Raw genomic sequence first — 27,229 nt, forward strand, 5'->3', positions numbered from 1 at the left:
CAGGATGTTAATATTTCTGGTTATTCGGTGCCACTCTGAAACACAGTAGATGATCTGACAGCACTACTCAAAAGCCATTTAACTTTGATACCCTTGCTAACGAATATTAATACATTAGTACAGCACATCTTGTTTGTAGGCAACGATTCTAACGGGTATTCAAGGCTTAACTAAGTCCAGCATTATGTTTTCCAGCAGCTGACAGTCAGTCCTCAGATTTGGTGCAATTCTTGGACATGGTCTCAATACAACACTTTCCGACATTAGTTCAATAATTGTCACAGCATAAATGAAAATTAAACAGAAGGGGGCCTGGGGTGTTGGTAAAGCTCTGTGAGTAATGGATGGCTGCATAATTGCTGTCCACTCCAACCTGATGAACTGTGAAAGCATGAATTTTGATTATGAAAGCATAATAGGACGTATTTTGATAGGAAGTTGGCCTGTGGCTTAATGCAGTTAATAAGAATTTGAAGAAATGGCTGCTATGTACGTGCTTTCTAATTTTTCTATATCTCAGGAGGGCTGCTCCAAGTGAAAAAATGCACAACTTCAAATCACTACAGATGTAAATTAGGTAACTTTGCATATAAATGAGTGCAGCTTGTAACTAGGTGTATAATAACTGATCTCGCATATACAGTGTGCTCTGTATACACAGCAGTCAGCGGATGGCACGCACCCATGACCGAAAACCAGGCCAAGTTCAAGACAAAACAAACGTCTACCACAGGAAGAGCTTCACAGTGTAAGGAACAAGTTACAAAGAGAGAAGCAACGGCAGGATCATGAACTGCAACTGCACCACCCTGACCACGGTCTGTGTTCCCGGCCCCGCCGCGCTGATCGGCCGGGACCGGCCGGCACGCCTGGTCCTGTGGCTGCGGCGCGAGAGCCGAACACGGACCCGCGCAGCCCCGGCGGCACCGAACAACCCGCACGTCCTAAACGTTTGTACCACACAGCTCCTCCACGCTTTGTATCCGGCATTCTTGAGCTAGCGTTGTGAGTCCAAAAGCCAGATTTTATGTACTGTTTAGCTACAGAATGCAGGTACTCATTTACGTCATGGCAAAAGGCTGCAAGGTGTAACTTGTGCTGCATTTCAGCAAGATAAGCCACCTCACGCTACCCTCCGTCTACTAAAGGATAAACGTATGCATAGACACTAACTGCCCTAAATGAGGTATTGCCCTTTGGTTTGCATTTTGATCTTTGAGGGTTTTAATTCTTTTTTAATTTAAAATGCACACAAAAATTGTTCATTTCCTCAAAACTGTGCTGCTTTTTGAAACACTTGGAATCAAAGTGGACAAATTCTTGGCAATCAAAGATGGGCTGTGTGAGAAAATATGGAAAAAATAATCAATGGGAAAAATGAAGAGTTTCTAAAAATACCTGGTTGTTCAGCCAGTTTGATGTGGTTTCCATTGTTCTAGCCTCATTCACAAGGCTTTTCCCACCCTACCTACGACTTTCCTACGAGACACACATTGTCGTAGTATTGCCACGAGCCTGGGAGATTAGGGCTGTCTGGGAGACGCGGGAGCCTGTGACAGGAAACTGCGTGTTCAGATAGCGCCAAGTCATTGTACTTACAAACTTCAAGAAAACATTTCCCAGTTCATGCTGAGACTGCGGTTCTGGTTGTAAACAAAACTCCAGGGCAGCCAGGAACTCCTTGTGAACACCAAGAATGTCTTCGATGTTCGAAAATAAGATCTGAAATATAAAGAGAAAACCATCGCTAGCTGTTAATACATCTGAGAGTGTTTTGCTGAAGTCGTAGCACCAAAAGATGGTGGCTCTGGACTTGCTGTGATAGGATCTAAACCATGGACAGGGACTCACAGAACGAATTACCCTGCACTGCCCTCTTCCTGGCCCCACACCAAAATGTTCATTGCTACTGAAGCACCTGCTGTAAATGAAGGTTATCCTGCCAGACACCTGGACATGGTGAACCTGAGCAACCTCTTCTGAGTTAGAGAAGATTCTGTGAGACCAACTAGGTGAGTGGAATCACAAGGACCAAACCCACTTTGCAGGAGAGAGAAGCAGGACGGAATTTGTCTTTCCTCCTTGTGACACCTCCTTCACCTCCCAAAGCACCTCACCGCAACACGAAGCTTTTCAGCCTCATGCAGTGGAATTCATGCACCAGATGTCACACTGGTTCAGCCTGTGACCGGTGACGTGACAGTGACTTAGAAAAGCAATAATCTGCAAATTAAGTCTAATCATTAAAGACAGGAATGATACTTCAATTCCTGGTTTAAAACCGGTTTCTCTCTGGTTCTGTAGGGGCAGACAAGATCAGCAGTTCAAGGACCCCTCCTCTCCGCACGTACCCGTTGCAATCCGTGCCCTCTGCTATTCAAACTCCTGCTGCCAGAGCCCGTTGCACCTTCCCTGTCTCTGCCCCGCTCAGTCCAGACGGCCGAGGAATGGCAGTGTGCTCCACCATTACTGCACACTGCTGCCTCCAGCCCCTTGCCAGCTCTGGATAAACTAAACCATTCCACTACGCTGCATCTGCACCGGTGGCTCCGGACCAAGCCGAAGGACAGAAAGCTCGGCCTGCTGGATTGCTCCCAGGAGAGTTCCCGTGCACGCGACGGCTCTGTCACACGCTGCAACGATGTGATGCCACGGCAGCCTCTGTCTGCACGGCTTTGCCAGAAGCTGTGCCAAAAGGGGATTAACCAGGAGGAGGAAAACCTCTGTCGGGGATGATTTTACCCTTCGGGGCAGTCTTCAGGGGGTGTTTTTTGATCCAAGGAATATCTGTGTAACCTAATGAATTCTGCGGTGGTCAGTAGAGCTCTGCTTGCAGCACAATGTGCAGATAAGAAGAGTCACTGGAAATCAAAGCAGCAGAGAGACTCTGACTGCATATGTTTCTGTATCTAATACACAGTTGCCATTTATAAGCCTCATGCAAAGACTTATGTCTGGCGGCTTGTGTACACCCCCAACTCATACTGCCTTCAATCTACCGTATCAGTAAAATGGCATCAGCGCCCTGCTGTGAATGGAACATAATTTTAACATATCAATCGAGTTATTCCCACACGAGGCAGCAAATAAACCAGACACATGTGTAAGGAGGTTGCTGCAGCTGTTAGTCACTGCGGTGCTCGTAGAGCCCGCGCCTGGCGCAGGACTCCATGCCGCCTTTCTGGAAGGAGATAGATACAGTGGCCAAAGATCACTGAGATCTCCAGCGTTCAGTGCCCGCAAAAACCCTGCAAAAACAATAGTGGGAGCAATAACTCAAATTATCCTAAAAAGCATTTTCTCCTTTTGCTCAGAGGGGAGCGACTGCCAGAATACCCTGTATTTTCCTCCAGACACGTCTGCTGCATGAAGGAGAGGAAAAGACAGGCTGCTCCTTACACAAGCTGCCAAACAACGTACACGGGCTCTGCTAGCGCCCCTGCTGCTGCCAGCCAGCACGGTCTCTGGTGACCGAGACACACGATAGTAGCAGACAGCCCACCACCACCCTGCTCGTCCTGCCTCTGCCTGCAAGGACGAGAAACAAGGAGGAAAGAACGAACAAATATCTTCCAACTGCCAGACAGATAATGAAATTATTTGGGAAAGAGGAGGAAAGGGGACAGGAGGGGGAGAAAATATCGCTTCTGATCAGGAAAACTGTGCCTTTGTGACTCTTTCACCAGCACTAGGTGTAGGTCCCTTATTACTGAAGAGAAGCTCAGTTACTGAGAGCTGGATACTGCAATAACAAGTGAGGTCTCACAGTGGCCTCAAAGACCCCCCAGGCACTTCAAGAGTAGCACAAAAATGAAGTGGTGTCTCCCCAGAGGACTCCGATGAAACTTCAAATACAAATACATTCAAATCAGCAGAGAAAATTCAGAGTCTTCTCCGCGGCCTTTACGGGCACTGCGTCCAATTATGTGGCAGCCACAGTTATTATTCATTTTGATGATATATGAATAATGATAGAATAATAACTTTCATCGACATCTGTGGCTGTTCATCACATTAGCAAGGGGCTGGTTAAGAGTATTTCCCATGCAGAGATTACCTTTGGCACACGAGATCTACTGTCACTGATCACTTGTCTAGTTCTTGTTCAGCGCCCCAAACTTCCTCCAGACGGTGGGTCTCTGGGAAGCAGGGGCTTCCCAACCTGGAGCCAGCGAGCGGCCGAGGCGCTGCAGGCGCCAGCCAGTCCAGCCCGCAGCACTGCCGCTCCGCAGGGCGAACAGCGGAACGGGCCGGGGCGCGCGCCCCGCAACACCGGCGTGCGCGCGGGAAACGCGCCAGCGCCAGCCGCAGCGGCACGGCCCGGGGCGGCACCGCTCACTGCCGGGCCCGCAAACGGTAGGTTACTGGGTATTTGGGAGCTACAGGATCAAATACAGGCCCAAGAAGTTAAGACTCTAATGGCAAACAAACTGCAGCCGGCCCCACTGATCATCAGGTTTCACTTGCACATGTGTACAGAGAGGGTTCTGGTTTCACACGCACATGTGTACAATGAGAGTTTTTAAGACAGAATATCGAAGGAAAGTGTTGTTTGTGTTGATAAAAATAACCAATGACAAGTCCTCCTGTGACCACAGGCACTAGAGAAAGAAGCACCTCACCTATGTTCTTTATCCCGTATCGCTTTCCAGTGCAAAATTCATTCAGGAACCTCCTCATGCAAGGGTCTCCCAATACTTAGTCCTCCCATAAGAACCCATATTCCTTCCCACTAGAACACAAAGCAATATTCCCGCCTCCTTCTCAGAAGCTCTATCCGTTTCAGATCTGCAGAAGACAGTAGGTGCAAAGTGGCTAACTGAATACTGTCAAACAAACGGACAAGGGCTGTGCATGCCCTGCCTTTCCTCTCAAACACACCGAAATGAAGAGGCCTCTCTGTCCTCTACCCACCATTCCACCGATCTTGCCAAAAGTTCGTATCTCTGACAACACCACACTTTGTCAAATTCTACTGAAAGGAGCTGCTGGGATGCAAAACTGCTGGAAGATGACAGCTACAGAACGGGCTAACAGACCGACAGATAAACTGTCAGCACGAGCCCCCGTCCCTGGGGAACCAGTGTCATAATAAGCATCAATATGACATGAGGATATCTGACATTCACATCCCTGGATCTATCCTTTCATTACATATCATTTTCCCTACCGAGAAAATGAGGAAGATGGAAGAATTACCTTAACATTCTCCTCTGTTATGTACTTCTCAGCTTTGTCCACAGCATTCTGGCGGATCCGATGGAGAAATGCCTGCAGACATGAAAAAGATTATGTTCAAATGGCTGATACAGTTTGATTTCACTCTTTTGTATCCTCTAGGTTCCCATTAACACAGCTGATGACCTTTAATACTCAGAGAATGCAAACACTCAACAGATCACCGCCCAACTCCGGCTCGGGGTTACACACAAGACATTTCCTACAATGCTGTTGGTTTTGCCTGGCCATAAATGTCTTCGCTCTGGTGACACTTCCAGACTTACTTATCTGTTACCACCAACAGAGCACAGCGAGGGCCTGTTTGTTTGTTCTGGGAAGGTTTTCCCTCTCCCTGTTGACTTGTGGAGGCAGCATGTCTGACGTACATCAAGACGCATGTCCGCGAAAAGGACCACAAAGAGTGGCAAAAGGCGCTTCCCGCTGCTGGGGCCGAGGCGTGCCAGAGCTACGGGCCCAACGGGCAAGTTCAGCAGACTGGGGAGGGAAACAGAAGTCGCTAGGCAGCACTGGGGACACATCATTCTGTTAGCCATACTTCATTTGGCTAAAACCAGCCAAAAGAGTGCTGGAACTTTTCACCTAGGCCAGGTTTTCCCTTCCCTCAGCTCTGCACAACTTCAGCTTTAACAGGCAAATCAATAAAAAGCTCTGGGCCAGATCCAAATGGACAGTGATCCAAATAGCAGCCTTCAAAGCATAATTCTGGCTACTGGAAGCCAGGACCTACTTGCACTTAACATACCCACGACGTATTTGTTCCGGGGAACGGGTTTAGCAAAGCACACTGCATGGGATTTCCACCTCAAGTCTCCACTGATTAGCAGCTCTTGGGCAAAGGGCACTTCTGAACCGAGAGCGGGTCTTCCCTTCCACGGGCACCAGCACAGAGCTGCAGGAAGGCGGCAGGACGGGCCGCGGTGACGGAACGGCCCCGCACAGGACTGAGCCCCTTCCCCGCTCCTGGTGAGCGGCTTCTGCCCCCACACAGAGCTTGAGCCTGGGGGGTGCTGCCAACAAGGGAAACGGACCTTTCTTACCCACCTGAGACACAGAGGGGAAAGGGGGTCATTTCTTTGTATTTACTGCACAAAGCAGCTTTGTTAGAGCTTGATAATAAAAGGCTTTTAACAGCGGGGCTGTTCTGCGCAATGCCCGTGTCAGCTGACGCACACTCAGCTTTCTCTTTCTCCTTTTGCCTCCTGGGACTGGCAGCAGCTGACAACCCGACAAGATGCAATGTCCCTGAACCAAACGCGGAGCTATGGGCTGGCTTCGCCTCTGCTGTTTGGTTGGAAGACGGTGAACGCGTCTTCTGTCTGACCCCCAGCACTAAAAGGGGCACATGTCTGTGTCTGCTTAGCCACGGCTCTGCCGCTTGTCAGCCATTCACAGGGCAGGCACCAACGAAAAAGAGATTAACAAATCCATTTGGAGTTATTAATTAATCTACAAAATTAGCAGCTCCGCTGGCGACTAATAGTTACCTGCATATTAGTCCCAGTACAGTGGGTCTAATAATAGAAAGCTGGTACACAGAAGTGCAAATCACATTAGCTGTTACGGGCCAGTCAATAAAAAAGCAGAGCCTGTGTTAATCTAAAAACCAGCTTTTCTGTGACGCTTGTCTGAGAAGATCATTAACGTGAGCGGGAGAAAGGAGAGAGAGAAATCAAACAGAAAATAAGAAAAGCATAGAAGCAAGGCGGGAGCAGAAGGATGAGACAGGAGGGACAGAGGCAGGCAGCTTGGCAGTCTCCTGCACCTCCGATTTGTCTTGATGTGCCCGAACAGCAGTCTCTGCAGTCATAATAAAACAAGACAGCCACAAGAGATTCTGGTCCCAGAAATGCAGTATCCACTTTCCAAAACGCTATCCTCCCCAAAATATCAGAACTTAGCGGATGCAGAACTGCTTGGTCCCCAGTTCTCAACATCTTCTCATGTGCAAACAGAATCCTTTGCAGCACGGTCATTCAAATTAAAAAGCACGATGAACACAAGCTGTTAAACAGCAGCTCATGGAGAATGTTGCATGCCCTGTTCACACGACACCACCACTTTCCTTCCAAACTGCTTTTAGCTTGGAAAAAACAGCCTCTGCTCCAACCTCTTCACAACTCATGTATGAACTAGAAGAGTCTAGTCCTTGGTACTTTCCATGAGGAGCTTTCAGGGGCCTCTCAGTATAAACCCCTCATCTGCAACACTTCCATCTCCGCACAAATGGATTCACCATCGCCAAGGCGCTGCGGGAGCGGAGGGGTCCACTTTCTGGGCAGCTCTTGAGACAACATTCCCGGGGCTCGGGGACTCCGAGCATCGCTCTCAGGACACAGCAGGATGATCACGATCCCCTCTGCACCACGGCCAGAGCAGAACTGTGCTGTGCTGTTTGCTTCCTGCACTCACCACCAGGGAGTGAACACTGAAACAACAGCCACATCACGGGTCCAGACAGAAACAGGGCACAGCACAACGCGGGCAAAACACGGAAAAAACAGGCTGATACATTTTCATTCTCCTGATAAAGGTCTGTGAAGGTCTCATCTTTCATGCCTATGTGCTGATCACTAGGAAAGCAGCCCACAGAGGATTTGTTTTTGTTCAAAATTCTGCTGCTGCGTCAACATCACATATTTGTGCACTGTGACTCGCTGCCCCAGAGCCCTGCAGCTCTAGAGCCCTGCAGCTCTAGAGCCCCACAGCGCCCCAGCCCCGCAGCTCCAGAGCCCTGCACCTCCAGAGCCCCGCACCTCCAGAGCCCCGCAGCTCCAGAGCCCTGCAGCTCCAGAGCCCTGCAGCTCCAGAGCCCCGTAGCTCCAGAGCCCTGCAGCACCCCAGCCCCGCAGCTCCAGAGCCCCGCAGCTCCAGAGCCCTGCAGCTCCAGAGCCCTGCAGCTCCAGAGCCCCGCAGCTCCAGAGCCCCGCAGCTCCCGAGCCCCGCACCTCCAGAGCCCCGCAGCTCCAGAGCCCCGCAGCTCCAGAGCCCCGCAGCTCCAGAGCCCCGCAGCTCCAGAGCCCCGCAGCGCCCCAGCCCTGCAGCTCCAGAGCCCCGCAGCGCCCCAGCCCTGCAGCTCCAGAGCCCCGCAGCGCCCCAGCCCTGCAGCTCCAGAGCCCTGCAGCTCCAGAGCCCTGCAGCGCCCCAGCCCTGCAGCTCCAGAGCCCTGCAGCTCCAGAGCCCTGCAGCTCCAGAGCCCTGCAGCTCCAGAGCCCTGCAGCGCCCCAGCCCTGCAGCTCCAGAGGCCGCTGCTCATGTCATGCACAAACACCCTTTAGAGTTCGTCTCAGGGCAGCTGCCCTGCGGGATCCAGGCAAACCTCTGACAAATCAGAGTGAGCAGAGTGAAGTGTTTGCTTTCTGCACCATGCCTTGTTGTGTAAGTTCCTTCCAATAAATACTAACACAAACACACTACGAATTGAGAATATTAGGTATAAAAGTTCATTTCAGTAAATAATACTTTTTAAAGACCCCTTTTTCATGAAGATGTTTTGTTCTTCAGTTCACTATCCTTCCAACGACTGTTGCAACAAAACCTCATTGCCACAAAGTGTCTTTGCTGCAGCTTTGAGCCACAGAAGCACGAAGCAGGCTCTAAGGAAAGAACCTGCTAATTGTGAGCTCTTCTCATGTGAAACAGGCTGAAGCAACTGGGACTTCTCTCAAACACTTCTCAAATGGCCCCTGTTGAACTTTGACTTGTAGCTTTAACTTCATTAAGCAAAATTAGCATTTACCATCTTCTGTATAGTGTATGTGCCATGGCGAACAGCAGGGACGAGGCAGCGATGGTTCTCGTGCCCATGGCTCAGGCACATACTTCCTCAAATGTTCAGAAATAGCAAGACATTTCTGATCAGGCAGCAAGGCAGGCAAACGGCATCACCCGGGGGGAAACGAAAGGGAGAACAGAAACACAAGCAGTGATGAGGCGACTGGCTACCGCAGCCAGGAGCAACTTCTGAAAGCACAGCCCTGTGAAACCTTTCTGAACAGGTGACTGCAATTCCACGGTGCTCTTCAGAAACAAGTGAGACAGTCTGTTACGCTCGCCAGTGATCAGGACTGACTCAGAACAACTAGCACTGCCAGTGCTAAAATGCACCCATCGCTTTACACTTGTGCAGTCAGCTCTTTACGGCTTCTTGCAAGTGCAGACATTCTGATTCTAAGAACACGTGTTCACAGTGAAAAATGACGAGGTGACATGGACAATGAATTTCACCATTTGACCATCACCAGCATCTTCACCTTGCAACTACCGCATAGGGGCTGCGCACTCATCTGTCTCTGGCAATCCAGAGTAAAACCTGTCAGAGCGATCTGAACAAGAATCTGCAAGTGCACGTGTTCATTCTCACCTGAACAAGCCTTGCCGCTAACTGCGGCTGTCAGACCAGCCTCTGCCCCAGCGCAGTCCAAGCAACAGACCAAACGTGCCACTGGCTTCAGCAGAGCAGCCTCAAGGCCCTGTGGGACACAGCTCTGCTGAAACAGTCTGATGACTTTAAATGAGTGTTTGCTAAGTTTGTGTTTTAAGAGCAGGTGCATCCTTGCCCATGTTACTCAATTGTTAGCTCTGAACCTTGTCATCCTGCCCGTGTTCTTTTGCTTTCTATCAGATATGCAGTTTATAAGCTAAAGCTCTACGCAAATGACAGGAAACATAAATATCCTGTATCCTACATGTGAACTGCAGCTCTCACCTGCACTGAAGTCCGAAAGACAATGCAATAAGTAATCTCAATGTAACAATGACCGCACTGGGCTGTTTGTCCTGGAGACGGCTGCATGGTACAGACAGACGAGTTCATCACTGTGGAAATCCAGACAACCGGTGTCCAAACACCGCTCCTGGTCCTGGACAAAACCCAGCACACACACGTAGCATGCGGGGCCTGATTCGGGTTTTTCAGCTGTGAAATCTCAGGTAGAATGCTGGAAACCAGCAGCAACGCTGACGTTGCTGGCATTACACATGTAAAGTGGAGCAACACTGAAGCAACTCTACTACTTTTAACGAGTATAGTATTGTACCCCTTAAACAGTAAACTGGCAACCCCATATTCACTCGTTGCTCAATTACTGGCTGCTGTATCAAGATTGCCATAAAAACACATTTTAAATTACCAGTGTCAGGTACAGAAAGAAAGAACCTAAGTGTCAGGCGGGTACATCATAGTGCAATTCCTGCTCAGAGTATTTCACCTGTGAGGAACATTTTTCTCCAGATCCTCTTAGAACAATAAAGAGCCACAGCTGTGCGGGAGCAACTCTGCAAGAAGTCGCTCAGATCTAGGGCCACATTAATCCACCAGCAAACAGCTGAACAGGGACTCGCCTGGTAGGCAGAGGTGTTGAGTAAGAGGAAATCGCACCAGAAATATCTTTTATTGCCCTAATTTCAGGCTTCCTGTGTATCAAATTGGCTTGAAAGCCTCAAAGCCTATTGGTACATATGTATTTCTTGATCTATCCCCTGAGGAGAAACTGAACTACCAGCTAACCAAGATGATTTAAAAAAATAAGTCACGTACCCTGCAGAACATCAAATGCAATCTGTGCGAGGAGCCGGGCAGCCCGAGCTGCCACTGATGAGCAGGAGGTCAGAGACTCCACTGAACAGCTCTGGAAACGACACCTCTTCTCTTTTCCAAAGGTTACAGCCTGCGAAACGTCAGGCCATGTTAGACAGGAACGAGCTACTTACACTGACAGCCCGTGCACTACGGCTCTGACTTCACTGTATTTGAATGCGAAGATGGAGAACTCTGTCTTCAGAACTACTGCTCCACAGCCCTGGGGACAAGGTCTTCCCTGCTCACCCTCCCACCTCCAGGCCAGCCCAGCCCTCCGGCCTCCAGGAGGTTTTGTCATTCAGAGCAACCACCACTGCACACAGCAAAGCCAAAGCAGGGACTTGGACACGAGCCGCCTCTTCCCACAGAGACTGCGTGAGCACGAGCACAGAAGGCAGACTTCATCTGGGGTGCAGCTGCAAAGACCGTCACAAAACAAACACAGGTATATCACAGCAGAGAGGTCTTTTTATCTGAAGCATGCTTTCAATGGGTATTTTCTTAATAGTACAGTTGTATAAGCAATAAATACATCTACACATATTGCAAAACCTCCACTGATACTAACAATTTAATAATCAGTAACCAAGCACTGATCATGGCAATTTGAAACCCGCTCCCCACTTCTTAGTCTGACATACGGTGATCTGATAAACACCAACTGAAATATGGAGAAGCATCCAGAAACTCAGCTGTTTACTATTATGTAAGTGTGTGTATGAATAAAATTCTGGAGTAAGTTAACTGGTTTATTTCTTTATATACTACATACGATAAATAGCCACTACTTATGTAACCTATATGCCTGACTTATTTCCAAAAATCAAGTTGATTTGTCCTTAACCAATCCTGCACTGTAAGGCTCACACAGTTATGACCACGCTTGGCTTACTCATCTTACATCTGCCTTGCCACTGAGTGTTATACTGTCTATAACGTCAAAGTTAATGAAAAACAGTCGCAAAATACTGGCACTGCATAGCGCTGGGATTTTCAGCGGTGCTTGAGGGACTCAGACATTCCAGTCGCTTTTCATTGACTTGGGCTCTCTCGACACGGGTTCACCACAAACGGTTTCTGTCAACAAATCGCCGTGGCCAGGATCCACCTCCTGTCCCGGCACCACGCGAAGGCTGCCGCGCCCCGGCAGCGACCCAGGCCTCGGCCACGGAAAGCACGGGCAGGCTCCGTCAGGGGCCGCGCCGCCGCGCCCCGGGAGCCCTGGGTAAGAGGGAAGGCTGAACGACCCTCTACAAATGCCTTTCTCTTGCACCAGGAGGGAGCCCGGGTGAGGAGCTCGGTCAGACCACCCTCCTGGCCTGCAGCGGCTCCACAGCACCTGCACGCACACAGCTCCAGACAACGCGTGTCACTGAACCATTTCTAAGAGCGAACCAGAGGCTGTGTCTCTCAGCATGGACGCTATGAACACAGCAGCGTTGTAAGCTGACACACACAGAATTAACGTGCACAGACGTTCGCAGCGCGACAGTATTCTGCGTCTCATCACAAGTGAATTCATCTAGCAGCACTCCTCAGTAAAGCTGCCAATCTGTACTGACGTTTACACTGGAATTCTGCAACAACAACAGAAGGTCAGACCTGATTCATTCATGCGTTGACTGATGAAGGGAGGTGAAACCAAAGGGAAGTGAGAGTGACATAAGTTGCAGCGTTTCTCACTCCACAGAGAGATCCTTTTCTTACAGGGGGCTGCTTTCATTTGAATTACAAAAACCTTCCAGTCAAGTGAAAGAGGGGCCCATGGTCTCCTCTGTCCCCCCGCCCTGACCTCTGCCGTCCCCCCTCCAACATTCGCATCCTCGGGCAGGTCAGAACAGCCCGTTTCTTACAGGGCCCAACAAAAGCTACTTTTTTCACCTTTGACACCCTTCAGGACTCATTTCTACTAATTTCTTCATATCTCACATACTTTGTCTCTCCTGACTCCTTTTCATGCTCTCCCTCCTATCCAACACCTTGAATATTCTCCTTGTTGTAGATTAAAAACACCAACAAAACTCTTCTGCTTCACAGACCCACAGGTTAAACATGCCCTCCTGTGAGTATCCATCCCTGTATGACTCCAGCCCGTTTTTAATATCAACAGAAGGTGTTTGGGTTTTCAAAGGAGCTTAAGAAAGTTACGTGCCTAATTCTCTCAAGCCTTTGGAGCACTCCCCTTCATTGGCCTCTTCTAAAACCAAAACGTGTGGGTGTGTAAACGCAGAGAACTTCACCAACGTGTGTGTGAGTGGACCCACCTGACAAGCTGGCCCTCGGTCTTCCAACTGAGCTTATGGGATTATATGGAATCATAGCATTTCCAAGCTTAGATTAAACCTCTGAGCTAACCGAGGCCGAGCAAAATAAACAAAACCAAACAAACAACCCCCCACCACCAAACAGGGAGTTTTGTCTGGTTTCAGCTGCACCGGGATTTCACCTCGGAAGAGGCAACATGGTAGGAAATATTTCAACATTTGATTAAATTTAACCAGTCAGAAAAGGCTATTAGGTGGGGTTGGGGTTGTTTGGTTTGTTTTTCAAGAAACGCAGCGCATTTACACTCTGTACCACGGAGAAGAGAGGAGCACGCTCCAAGCTCGGCTGTGCGCCCGCGGCACGGCCCAGGGCTCGCGCACAGCTGCACCCGCAACATCTGCCCGGAGGCACTTGCAGCTATTTACACCCAAAAAGAGGAAAAAAGGAAAGAGTGTCTGTCACATATTGTTTTAAAAGAGGAATTAGAAACATTAACCTCACAGGCACATTTTTAGCACCAGCCCTGAGCAGGAGCAAACAGTTAAGCTGATGAAAATCTGCTTGCTGGAGGTACAGTAGCTGATCTGAGCTGGTTTTCCTAACTGAGCCCAATCTAACAGCATCTGCACTGTTCAAAGTGTGCACCAGCTCATGGTGATGGCACACAGTGTCTTCCAGCCATCTTTCCTGTACTGGAAAACAGTAGTAAGCAAAGACTGGACAAAAAGGCAAGAGAAAATCCTCCATTAATTATGAAATATGATGCCAAAACTTGAACAAGACCAGAAATCCCCCTCAAGGCAGACAAGGTCACTTGGGGCCTGTTTCTTTGTCTTCCCTTTCCCCGGAGCCTCCAGGGAAGCTCGAGCGCCCTGCAGGGCTCCGGGGCCACCCCGTGCACAGAACCCCACAAACACCCTCGCGGGGCTCATTCGGGTCGAGGCTCCTGTCTAGCTGTACACACTTAAAGTGTTCGGGCCAGTCAAAAAGCACCATTCTGGGGGGCTTCACCAGACCTACATTCTTCACTGCAGTCAATACCAAACAGCAACCTGTCCCGTGCCTCCTCACACGCGGAAAATGATGCCATATTGGCCGGCCCAGGAGCTGGGCAAGGCCCAGGAGCTGGGCAAGGCCCAGGAGCTGGGCAAGGCCAAGGAGCTGGGCAAGGCCAAGGAGCTGGGCAAGGCCCAGGAGCTGGGCAAGGCCAAGGAGCTGGGCAAGGCCCAGGAGCTGGGCAAGGCCCAGGAGCTGGGCAAGGCCAAGGAGCTGGGCAAGGCCAAGGAGCTGGGCAAGGCCCAGGAGCTGGGCAAGGCCAAGGAGCTGGGCAAGGCCCAGGAGCTGGGCAAGGCCCAGGAGCTGGGCAAGGCCACGGGCTGCAACCATCACGCGTGTGCTGGCCGAGCCAGCCGACGAGCTGGGTGCACAGGTCCCCTTCACCTACATTTATTTTGTTGTGACAGACCAAAGACAAGCTCCCTCTCATTGTGGCATTTCTTCCCTGCACATGTGTTCTTGCCGAACACAATCATATCACACACAGTCCCAAACCCCAGCTTCCTCTGAACCAGCGCGAAGAATTAGACCATTATATTTTAAACACAATGGGAAGTTGAGAGAGCGAAGCTCCTCGCAGCCCCTGAGCCGAGCAGCTCAGCTTCCCATGGCCTCTGACTCGTTCTGAATGCGTTGGCGCTGCCGGGTACGTACGAGGGGGGACAGGGCTCTCTTAATCAAGGGCTACATTAAAAGGTCATCTGCACTTGCAGCTATTTAGAACCCGTGGGTCAAATGTTTCGTGCTGAGTTGGGAGGGCGGTGGTGACAGTGAGCGAGCAGTTGTGTTTCTGATTTATGTGTATTCTAGAATAACACTTAAAAAGTAGCTTTGGTATCAATTTCTCATTCTTTATGGAGGTGCAAATAGATGGGAAAACTTAATTACTAAAATTTTAATTTTACTAGCAGCGGCCTTGTGATCAAACCAGTTTGTTCAAAGTATTCTGACAATTTAAAATGAAAACCAGCTAAAACATGGGTTCCCTTCATCCGAAATCAACCAAGTGACATTGCTGGGAGATGTGAAACACACCTCTGCAATTCAACTTAGGTTTCTGCAACCCACTCTGCTCGCATCAACGCCACAGGTTTCTCCCTTTCATTGGAAAAAGGATGGTTAAAGGCGCTTAGGGACCTGTCACCAGGACAGTCCGCTGAGAACTGAACCACTGTTTCTAATGCAGGTACTCCACACCTGCAGACCTGGAGCTGGCCCTGGACATGGCTTTGCCACCACCCCCATCGAGCCACAGGAACCCCCTGCTAAGAGCAGGACACTGACCACACGGCCCGCGTGCTGGCGCGGCGACGGCGGTCCAGCAGGCCGCGCTCTCACGCTGCCACCTTCTCTCCTCAAGTATCGTCCCCTCAGCTGCCTTTTCATCAGACACTGAATAGTAGCACCCACAGTCAGCCAAGAAATGCACACAAGGCTCTCCCTTTGGAGCCGATCCCTTTGGGGCAGATCCCTTTGGGGCCAATCCCTTTGGGGCAGATCCCTTTGGGGCAGATCCCTTTAGGGCAGATCCCTTTGGAGCCGATCCCTTTGGGGCCGGTCCCTTTGGGGCCGGTCCCTTTGGGGCAGACCCCTTTGGGGCAGGTCCCTTTGGGGCAGGTCCCTTTGGGGCCGATCCCTTTGGGGCCGATCCCTTTGGGGCAGACCCCTTTGGGGCAGACCCCTTTGGGGCAGATCCCTTTGGGGCCGATCCCTTTGGGGCCGATCCCCCGTCCCTGCGGCAGCTCCCAGCCCATCGTGCGGCCCCTCGGACCCCTCAGCGCTGCCCCCCACTGACCCATCGCTACCAGAAAAGAACAAACCCCCAGATACGCGCCCACAGCCCAGGCCCACGCCGGCCCAAAGCCAACGGCTTAGTTCACACTTCATGCACCGTGCTTACACGCTGCATTGAGTTCAGCCTTCGCCAGAGTCCCAGCCGCATCTGTGAACCCAGCCGATCGCCAGCCAGTGCTCGCACACAGCAGCGCTTTTATCTGTCATAAAACATTTAGAGTGGAAAAACACCCCAGAATTTAATAGAAGCAGCAGTCTTAGATTGCCAGTGACTTGCGGTGCATCTATTCAGATGCTCGGAATTCCCTACATAAATAAAGCTAGACTTTCAAGTTCTGCCAATTAAATAAATGCCTGTTTTAACTCAGTTTTGTATTAAAACAGTAACCAACTTCACTTACACAAAATAAAGTGTGAGGCCCTGGATTGTAAACAGGCTCCATTTGTGGATATATTTTCACACAGTCACTTTGCCTAAATAGCTGCCAGTTCAGAGACAAAACACGTCCCGTTTGCACAGCTGAGCACAACCGCACAAGCCAACTTCAAGGCAAAACACCAATAAAACTGCATTTGGACATCTGAGTATTGAAGTGCTGGTCATTCCAATAGAAAACACAATAAATACAAAAGCTTTTTAGCTGTAACTGTTTACAAATAATATCCTGAAAGCTTACAGAGGAAAAGTCTTTTTCAGCGGGTTTGTTACAGCCTTCTTGTACACCAAGGATCCCAAGAAAACCATTTGGGATACTCCATCAACTATCACCTAAATACAGGATCCTTTATGATATCCTTTTTGTTTTCATTTGAGCCACATACCCAGTTAAGGAACTGCGTTTAAATGCACGACAGACAGGGAATAAAGCAGAAACGGGAGCAAAATGGGGCTGCAGCTCCTGCTCCTCCGCTCCCAGCCAGGCCGAGCCCCCTGCTCCCCGCGGCCTGGGAACCGCTCCTGTCTGCCCGGCAAAGCGCCCATTTGCTGTTCCAACGCACCGGCACTGAAAGCTGCCCTGTGGCTCGCTCCAGTCTCGGCAGCAGAGGATCGCCTAGAGATAGATACAGAGATAGAAATAAGGGTGTGATTGCAGAGGCAATCGCATCAACCAACCCCCAGTCCCCGGCCGCACACTCCTGTCCTCTGCCTCGTACCAACACTGCTGAGCTAACCCACACAGCCAAAGCACGCAGCTACCAACTCCCACACGGCCCCCTTGGCTGCCCGCACAACCGAGAGCGTTCAACTCACACACGTGTGCACGGCAGGCACAACCGAGAGCGATCCACTCACACACGTGTGCACGGCAGGCACAACCGAGAGCGTTCAACTCACACACGTGTGCACGGCAGGCACAACCGAGAGCGATCCACTCACACACGTGTGCACGGCAGGCACAACCGAGAGCGTTCAACTCACACACGTGTGCACGGCAGGCACAACCGAGAGCGATCCACTCACACACGTGTGCACGGCAGGCACAACCGAGAACGATCCACTCACACACGTGTGCACGGCAGGCACAACCGAGAGCGATCCACTCACACACGTGTGCACGGCAGGCACAACCGAGAGCGTTCAACTCACACACGTGTGCACGGCAGGCACAACCGAGAGCGATCCACTCACACACGTGTGCACGGCAGGCACAACCGAGAGCGTTCAACTCACACACGTGTGCACGGCAGGCACAACCGAGAGCGATCCACTCACACACGTGTGCACGGCAGGCACAACCGAGAGCGATCCACTCACACACGTGTGCACGGCAGGCACAACCGAGAGCGATCCACTCACACACGTGTGCACGGCAGGCACAACCGAGAGCGTTCAACTCACACACGTGTGCACGGCAGGCACAACCGAGAGCGTTCAACTCACACACGTGTGCACGGCAGGCACAACCGAGAGCTGTCGGAGCTGCAGCGCCCACAGCTCTCTCTGCGCTTTCTAAGGCTTACTCTGCAGAGCACCAACCTTCCGCTAGAACACACCGAGCTACACAGGCTCAGCTGGGAGACAGTGAGGACGAGGCTGCAATGCTTGGTGTAAACTGGAGTTTAAATTTACATCCTGTCTTTGAAGCCTGGTACAGCCCAGCAGAGCAGGACCGTTGACCATTCTGCACGCATGAAGACCAAAGCAACAGGAGAACTTGCTACACTAATGTTCTATTGTGTACGCTTTGGGACTATAAAGTACATAGCAGAGGCTTAAGGGTTGCACTGTAACATCCTGTGGCTAACGCCCTGCGGGCGTGTGTGCCACGCTGTCAGTAAGCAGCACGGGTCGATAATCAGGGAGGGGGAGGACACAAAGTTTTTCTTGAAAATTTTCAAAAGCAAAGACGTGGCTTCAGTGTCAAGCCTTCTCCATCCATCCATCCATCCATCCATCCATCCAAGTACAGAATACTGCTTTCATCGCAACACCACGGCTCTTCTGTTACAATAGCAGCCCACTCGTCCTTACACTAAAACAAGTAACAGGCAGTCCAGCAGTGCTGAGGCTACAAACAAAACATGGTATCTGCCTCTCAGCAAGCTAAGGACCTTCCCTGTACTTAATAAACTTGCCCATTTTATTTTATACAGAGATATCCCTCCCATTTTCCCTGTTGTGGGGTTTTTGGTTTGTTTCTGCTTTGCTGTTGTTAGTTTTGTTGGTGGGTTTTTCCAAAGAGTGCACAACAAGGCTGCTCAGTTCTGGGACGTCTCTGCACAAAGCGCTGGGCAGAGCCACCAGCCCCAGTGCGTGCGCCCCCTGCTTTCCAGGTGAGCACGGGAGAGACCTGGAGAGACAGCTCAGGTCTTGCCTGCACTGAGGGATTGGGTTGGGTCATGATCAGCAGCAGCCAGAACCAGGGCACCCTTCTTGCTCTCCCCCATGCACAAGGACACACGGCTGCAAGCCCCGCGTGGCGCTGGAGCAGGTGCTCTGGTTCTTTTCGGGAAGCCAGTGCAGACACGAACTCCTGCCCCTCTGTAAAAGGTTCGCACTGGTGCAGCTTCATGTCTGTTCAGCCGTAGCCGGGAGCCAGGCACAGTCACGGCCTCGGTGTGCCCGAAGGCACAACTTCTGCTGCATGTCTTGGGAGGAATACTCCCCGCTAGTCTCCCAGATAGGAAGCAAAGTGAGACATAGCAAAAAAATCCTCACGGCACTTAGCCGAACCTTGTAGAACCAACACACAGCTCTGACAACAGCGATCCCGACAACAGACAAACAGGCGCGCCCAAGAGCAGCGGCCTGCTCCTGCTGCCAGCCACCCACTGAAGGCAAAGCAGGCGATACAAAACACCCGTGCAAAACACCGAGAAACCACAGCAGGAAGTAATAAGCATAGGATGTCACAAGAAGTCTTCATATTGATTTTACTTATTCTTTAATTCCTCTGCAAAAGAACTAAAAGCTCCTTCAGGGCAATGCTCCTTCCTCACAGCTGGAAGCACATCACCACTACAGCCAGGTGTCTGCACACGATTTGATTCTGATGCTTGCTGTCTTTCCAGTTTTGATAGAAAATATGGTCTGTCACGCTGTGAGCGCCTCTAGATTTGAGTGGAACCTGTCAGTCAGCACTGCGATCCCTTTGAATGTTCCTGCCAAGGTGGCTGGTTCTCCTGTTTCCCACCGCCAGCGCAGCAGCAGAGTCCCGCAAGCCCCGCCACGCGGACCTGCTGCTGCCCGCCCAGTCCTTTCCCAGCGGCTCCTGCAATGCAAACCTCGGCTGGCTTCGCTCACCGCTCCGGAAAGCAACATAAGGCAAGATGTGACTACCCACAAAAGTCTCTGCGCTGTTTCTTGTGTTATGACTTCTACCAACTGGAGCAGAAAACAGGAAAATCAATGCATTTTATTACTCATTGCTAGATATAGAAACTGTACAGAGCCTCCTTATTTATTAAAGACTACTGTAAAGCTATGTATGGCCAGCCAGTTTCAAAGGCCAGTGCAGGCGGACTGGTTGCGTGCGGGCATCTTCAGCAAGGTGTCACCAAAACACATGCTATTTGTTAGCCTGAAAAGCTGCCTCGGTCAGATGGAAGGACACATTAAGGGTCGTTATCCATTCGGATGCACAGACTGAGGCACCACAGACAGCATGAGTTACTCCACCCTCACCGTCCCTATTAACGCTCATTTGGTTGCTCTTCCTTCCTTGGTACCATGTAATAGAGGATCAATCTGTTCAAACACAGATGCTGATCGAACTGGCAGAATTCTACAAAATCAGGAAGCGCTGACCTCGGCCTTGAAGGTGGCAGGTCCTTTCCTACTGATGGGATTTTCTGGCTCATTATCACAGTGCTAATTGCCATAGCTTTCATCATCTCCTCCTGATGCCTTGTCACTTAGGGAACGCAGGGGCAGGCTGGCACCCCACCCCTAGCTCAGCCCTTGCCCTGGAGCTGCCAGCGATGCTCCTCATTACAGGAGAACATCACAGCCCAAGCTCCAGCTCCAGGGCAGAACTCCGAGAGCAATGAATCATGCACGCAGGGGTGCCAGAAATCCCATACTTACAAAACCTTTCCATTATCCTAGCACGCACGTCAAAATCCATTGCTTTTAACTAAATAACATTAGAGCTTCACTCCTATAACAAATAACATTAAGCCTCATTCCCAAAACAAGGCAGAAGAATTTCTAGGAAATGCAGTTCTTCCATCACAGGAGGTGTCAAGATTTTTTATTTAAGTATTTTATTTAAAAGTCATTTAATTCAAATAATTAATTTTTTATATTTGAATGCTGAAGCCACAAAATAGCCACGGGGTTATTACAGGAAAATCTGCTTTAAGTGCTTCTTGGTCTTGTTATCCTTCCTGCAAAAGCTTAATGAGTCACCATTAATGTGCAAGGGAGGGACGGTGGTGTTCTGTGCAAAGTATTAGAGTATTTCAAATCCCTCCGTAAAGCAAACAGAACATTGACTGTATTAAAGCAGGTAGAAACTAAGGCTTTCCAGGTAATTACAAGAGGAACTTTGATCGGAAATTGGATAACAAAGTAAAAAAAAAAAAAAACAAATCGTAGTATAAGTGGCAAGGAGAGCTACTGAAGGCCACTGTTCTCATCAAAATACCTCCATGACACCTGTGTACGTTCCACACCAAAATCACAGAAGGGCCTGCTAAAGAGGTACGGCACGAGTGACCGTTTCCGTCCAGAATTCCAAGCTCCCTCCTTGGGCCCGTTCCAGCAGGCGCCGAGGGAAGAGCAGCGAGCAGAGGCGAGGAGGGGGCGGACGGGCAGCCCTCCCGCGCCGCCTGCCCCCAGCACCGCAGCCCGACCGCCCGCGCCTCACGAGGACACTCCACAGCCCTTGTGAAAACTTGGAACGGGCCTCCATGCTGTGCCGGAAATTATTAGTTGAGTTTGACCTAAGCCAAAATTAAATGGTCTCTTCAACATGATTAAAAAAAACTTACAGCGGCAATATGAGCACTGCCCAGAACATAGTTGCATATCTTGCCAGGATTTCCATGCTCCATTGTTTTTTTGCTCACGCTTTGATAAATCCAGTTAGAACGCCCTTGCTTTTGGGTTTACAGTATGTGATGGGATGTTTTGCTCTAGTTGAGCGGCAAGAGGAAAGCAAACGCACCCCGTGCGGCACAGAGGGCAGCTGCTCCCCGATGGGGCCGCCCCTCTGCAGGATGGCGACCCAGGCCGCTCCGCGTGGTGGGTTCAGGGAGGTCTCTGCACACAGCAGACACGCTTCACTGGTCTGCGCCTCCTGCTTCACATCACTTCAAGACACGCTCTCGGGTTGAAGATCTGACAGGATCTGTTCCTCTCAGTCTTGGTGCCTCTGTATTCGGATCTCCAAACTTCCCGCTAAGCGCTCGCCACTGCCTCAGAAACACAGTTAACATGGGAACTCCCTGCTGGTAATTCACCATGAACACGGCCTGTGTGTCAGACCATCAGTGTGACTTACGACTGCTTAGAAAGGATTTTGATGTTATTGAAACCAAAATACCCATGGCTTAGACCAAGACTTATGGCATTTTGCGTTAACAAGTACACAAACACATAGACATCTTCAGTTCCTCTAGCCCTCTGCACTCCTGCTCTCCGGCTGTCCCAGACGGCTGTTCGGGTAAAGAACTGCACAGGAAATGTCAAGACTTTTCCATTTGCTTCTCTCCTGAGAGTCCAGCTCGTTCCCACCCTTTGTGTTTCTCGGGTATTGTTTGTAGAGGCTTTGGCTGCTGAAACCAACACGACTGGCCCAACAGAGGGGAATGACTTCCCCCCGCCAGAGTACACAGGATTGTTCTGACAAAAATATCTCTGCATCGATGAAAAAGTCATTGTCTTTCAGTGTCAAGGGTTAATTTTTATTGTTCTCTAGTCACAATTTATTCATTGTTGTTAAATTTAAACACAGAATGACAAACTTAGCAATGCCTAAATTTAAATCCCATCAAGAAAATGTTGCCACTTATAACCTGGAATAAGTCACCTACAACCTGCAGTAAATTCCTCCCCCTTCTCCACTTGTGTTTCCTCATGTGTAAAATGGAAGCAGGATAACTTGTCTGCATCCTCACTGACAACACAACACCGTTTAGATACAGACCCAGCCCACCCGTCCATCTCTGACAGTGGCAAGGGGCAGCTGCTTAAGGAAGGAGCAGAAGATACGAGAACAAACTGCTCATTCCACCAGCGCACTCTACGAGTTTCTGACAATTGCCGCAGTCACCATTCACTTCACAGTGTTTAATACTCACCAGGACACCTTTTCTCCATGTACTTGGCATCCAGTTTAGTTGCTTTCATGTGTGAAATACAGGTGAAATGCTACCAAGTCAATGGGGCACTAGGTGTGTAACTGAGGGGAAAAGGTGACCCCTAAGAAAGCCTAAAGTCTAAGCCTCTCTTACTTTGTTTCTTTTACCCATTGTATCCATGACCTGGTCTCCATTGGGGTTTTTGTGTGTTTTCTTTTCTAATGAATATTAGATTTCCATTAACAGCTTTCCATTTACTGCACTGTCACCTTGCTTTTCCACATTTAACCCATTTTGTACACATAAATATTAAAAGCACACATATTTGCTTTCAAATTGCGTCAAAGCTGTAGGTACTGTAGCAGATGTTGAACTGAGAAACAGGATATGAACAGGCTAAACCCTCCAGAGCAGCCGCGGTGCCGAGAGACAGAGCTGCCCTCCGGCCAGAGCAGCAGAGGTGAGCAGAGCAGGGCACCAGCCTTGCGGCAGAGCCGGCACCGAGCGGAGCACAGGCCTGGCGGGGCCAGCGCCAGCGCCGGGACCACCAGAGACGGACGCAACCCCGCCATGAAACGTGGGGCTCTGGGGGAGTCGCAAAGTCGAACACCAAACACGCGGCAGGACTAGGATTAGAGCAAAACCTCCTTAGCTCATCCATTGAATGTAAACAACTATTTGTATGCAAGACTACACTAGCTTAATTAGATTATTAAAAATCCTTCACCAAGCCAAAATGAGTGTTCCATGGCCTGGGTTGCCAAGTAAGCCCAGGCTAATGGTTTGCAAAGGTTTAGGTTTACTGATGCACTGAACCTGACTTGGGCAAATCTGGACAATTGGCAAGAAAGGACCTGGGGCATTTAACTGACAACACGAAAGCATCAGACATGCCTGATTGGCTTAGGACATCTATCTGGAAGCAGAACGTACCCAAGTTAAGGTCTCGTCAGTGTGCCTGGAAGTTCAACAACTCTCCCCTCTGGGAATTAACGGAACGCTGACGTGATCAGGCTGTAACTGCGGGATTCCCCAGGGCCTGCACATTAAACAGCGTGAGGAAAATCCACTTCCTCGGTGCTCTCTCCAGCATTCACCCACTAAGAAGAAACACGAGGAGCTGAAAGGCTCCCTGACTAAGAAAGATAGGCTCGGTTACCAGAGTGTCACACGGCAACACAAGCTGTCGCTGACCCAGAAGCATCAATTTTCCGCTGCGGTAAGCAGAGAAGGCTGAGGCGAGCCGCCCGCTGGAGGGACGCTCCGCAGCGCCTCTGCACGCAGCAGGCTCCTCCACGACGGCTCGCGTTGCTCCCTCGCCAACTAAAATGTACTTACAACTTCAGTGCCCACAAAAGCAGCCACAGGAAATCTGACTATTAAATGAAAGCAAAATTAACAGTGCTTAGACTACTGAAAAGGAGAAGTGTGCATGCTATTTAAATTTTGCTATAAATAAGATGAGCAACTGATCAGCACAGATGTCCCAGAAAAAACGAACTCTGCTTTCAAGAAGCAGCATTATAAATTGTTCTGATGATCAGAGACACGCAAAACAATCCAGGGGTTTTTAATCATAATGTACATTGGATGACAGAATGTTAGTCAAATGCTTACAAATCTCTTAATTATCGCAATACAGTGAATGTAAAAGAATCCTGAAATCAGTAGAAAGTGTTACAGGCAGCCAATACAAGAATGCAGAGCGGGAATGATTAAGGTCTTTGTGTTCCTAAGGAAACCAGCCGCCTCTCACCCCTTCCTTTCATTAACACCCCCTGGAGAAACGTCAGCTCCGAGTTCTTCCCAACGCATTCAGCAACACTCGGATCTTGGAAACCTGCCCAGAAAGTGGAACCCAGTTCTGAGGAGAGGGGTCGCCGTCCCTGAGGTGTGAGATCTGCTCGTATGTGAGAAATCCCAGTGCACTGGTGCTGTGTGGCACCAGAAGGAGCGGATCAGAGATGTCACATCACCTCCCTCCACGGGGGCAAGAAGCAAAGCTCCTGTGCCCGGCAGGACGGCGTGACAGCGAGACACCCCGGCTTCCCCAGCACAACCAGTCACTGTCCTGGACTCAGGCCAGCGGCTCACACCGCCTTGCTTGCTCCTCACGTTCCGCTGTCCTAGCTACTGCATAAGCATGACAATGTATTAGTTCTGTGCATCAGTTATCTGCAGCAATAACTCTGATTTGCAAAATACAAATACTATGATGAAAAAAATAAACCACCGCCTAAACAGATATGGAACCGCGTTGCAAAAGCCAGTAGGTCCTGAGGAGCTGTAGCTCCTGCGCAGTCCCAGCTCCCAGCCCATCCCCACAACAAGCAACAGAAATGATTCACTCTTCACGTTAGAACCCGCTACTCTTATTAGAGCTAGCTCATTAGTCCTGGTTTGGGATGGAAGGACTTTCTGAAATCTCAGAAGTTAACACACAAGAGGATCCATCTGAACTGCAGGACCCGAATCCCAGCCAGCCCTGCGGGTAAGATACTCGGTTTGCTTCCCGGCAATGCCTGAAATACACCTGAGACCTGTTGAGAGACACGTTTCCACAGATGGAGAACTCGCAGCTTTGTCCATTAATCTTGAATATACATAAAATCTGACTTGTCAAGGCACAAAACTCTTCTTATTCCTCTACCTACTAGAGAAGACTATTATGGAGGAAAACTATTAAAAATGTACAGAAGTAGCAGCCCTTAAGGTGAATGCAACCAAAGCGATTTATTGCTACCGCACTTAAAAAGAAAATTGGATTGATCTAGAATTGTAACACGGGTTCCTGTTAAGAGCTTTGCTTTGTATTGATGCTCCTAATGACTGAGGTTCTTGTAATAAGCAAATGCAGCTGCCCTTGACAATGGCCAAGTCTCTGGGGACGGGGGGGTTGCATAATGCCGTTAATGAGGTTAGCGCAGAATGGAACTCCAACTCCGTACAACAAGCAGCGGAGGACACGATGTTTTATGGGGGATCCGCATGAAAGAGCAGTCTCCCGTCTCCCAGTAAATGCCATAGAATGCTTTCAAAACTAAAAACATCGTCCGGCCCTGAAGTATAAACCATTCACAAGAAGACCATTTCTTAATAAATATGAAACTAGTATAAACTATTCCATTATATCTTCTTTTTTTGCTATAAAACAGTGTTCGCTGGGCAACAACGAGACTCCATTCTTCAATTTCTATATGTATTCACTACGTACTTCAGAAGCTAATATTATTTTTAAGATGCAAACCATTTTCCACTATGGCAAAAACACTGAAAGTCAGTATTAATAATGATCTGGAAATTCTGTTATTTAATAGTCTTAAAGTTGTACTAATAGAGAAACAAATAATAACAGAGAAACCAAAGTTTAGGCAGCAGTTTCCAGGACAGAGCGCTTCCACGCGCTCCAGTCGGCTTCAGCAATGTGACCTCCCAGCAGCGAGTCCGCGGTAGCTCCGCGCCGCCGCTGACAGCTGCCGGGCACCGCGGTGCCCGAGACCCGGGGAGCTGCTCGGTGGGTCCGTGACGTTTCCTTTCTGATACCAACACCTTGCACAGCTCTGATCCACCGGCTGGACACACAGCCTGTCCCCGCATCCTCTGCCTCCCGCACAGCCGGACTGGGGACCCTCTCCCTGGGGGTGAGCAAACCAGTGCGAGATGCCAGCTGCCTTCAGCCCTCCTGGGCCTGGGGAGCCAGAGCCTGCTTCTGTCTCCTAAGGGCTGTTCTGGAACGTACCAGCCAGATAGCTGGACCAGACTTGGTCTAGAAATAAACAGCAGGATCTGTACTCTTGGCAGCACGGAGACGCTGCCCACAGTTAACTCCGCAGGTGAGTCCTCCCCTCCTTTTGCACCTCAGGAGAAATGTTAACACAGCTGCCACTATCAACAGTGTCTCCCCAGCTGCAGCACTTGGACAACACTGTCCACATCCTCAGCTCTGCTCCTCCAGGCTCTGCAGACTCACAACATCTGTGCTGCATTTAGCAACGCAAGTGGCCGCCGCTCTGCAAACTGAACCGACCACTGCCACCACCAGCAGGCCAGTCACAGCAGCTTACACATCATTTCTTCTGCTGTTCAGTGCAGCTGAAGGCAGACTTTCCTCCAGACACCTCTAAACCATGCGGTGTGATGTTCTTTTTAGTCACACAGAAGACAGGTTGCGGATTATTTTCAAACAAAACAGACACAGGAAAGCACAGAATGGTGAGGGCTGCAGCGAGATTCAGGCTCCCACAGCACTGCAGATTTATACGGCTTCATCCAATGCTATGTCACTTCTCAAAGGGCGCAGGGGTCCGACCGAGCAAAACTTACTTCTTACTTTGCTTGTCCTCCCTGTTCAGACGGCTCCTCTGACCTCAGAGTCACAGATCCATGCCTTTCTCTTGATCTGCTTTAGGTTCCTTAATTCACCAACTTAAACATGCATGTACTCAACATCTTTCCACATTTCTAACATTTGTAGCTGTTAATTAAATTTTGTTTTGTACAAGTGGCTTTTGAATAACAGACCCATTGTTTCTACCAAAGAATGGACTT

At 49.9% G+C, this 27,229-nt stretch overlaps 1 protein-coding gene across 3 annotated transcripts in view; it reads right to left on the reverse strand.

The window, feature by feature from the left end:
• The window catches only part of PREX1 (phosphatidylinositol-3,4,5-trisphosphate dependent Rac exchange factor 1), a 123,412-nt gene that overhangs the window by 65,796 nt on the left and 30,387 nt on the right, over positions 1-27,229 (reverse strand). For 2 of the 3 annotated variants that reach the window (XM_065031701.1, XM_065031700.1), the window contains exons 2-3: positions 5,200-5,271; positions 1,600-1,722 (exon numbers count right to left, since the gene is read on the reverse strand). In XM_065031701.1, coding sequence (XP_064887773.1) covers positions 1,600-1,722; positions 5,200-5,271 — 195 coding nt within the window. Of the gene's footprint in view, positions 1-1,599; positions 1,723-5,199; positions 5,272-10,777; positions 10,805-27,229 lie in introns of those variants that run through there. The other variant, XM_065031702.1, reaches the window with a different exon arrangement.

Source organism: Columba livia, chromosome 16 (genome assembly GCF_036013475.1).
Source record: "Columba livia isolate bColLiv1 breed racing homer chromosome 16, bColLiv1.pat.W.v2, whole genome shotgun sequence".
Classification (NCBI taxonomy): Eukaryota; Metazoa; Chordata; class Aves; order Columbiformes; family Columbidae; genus Columba; species Columba livia.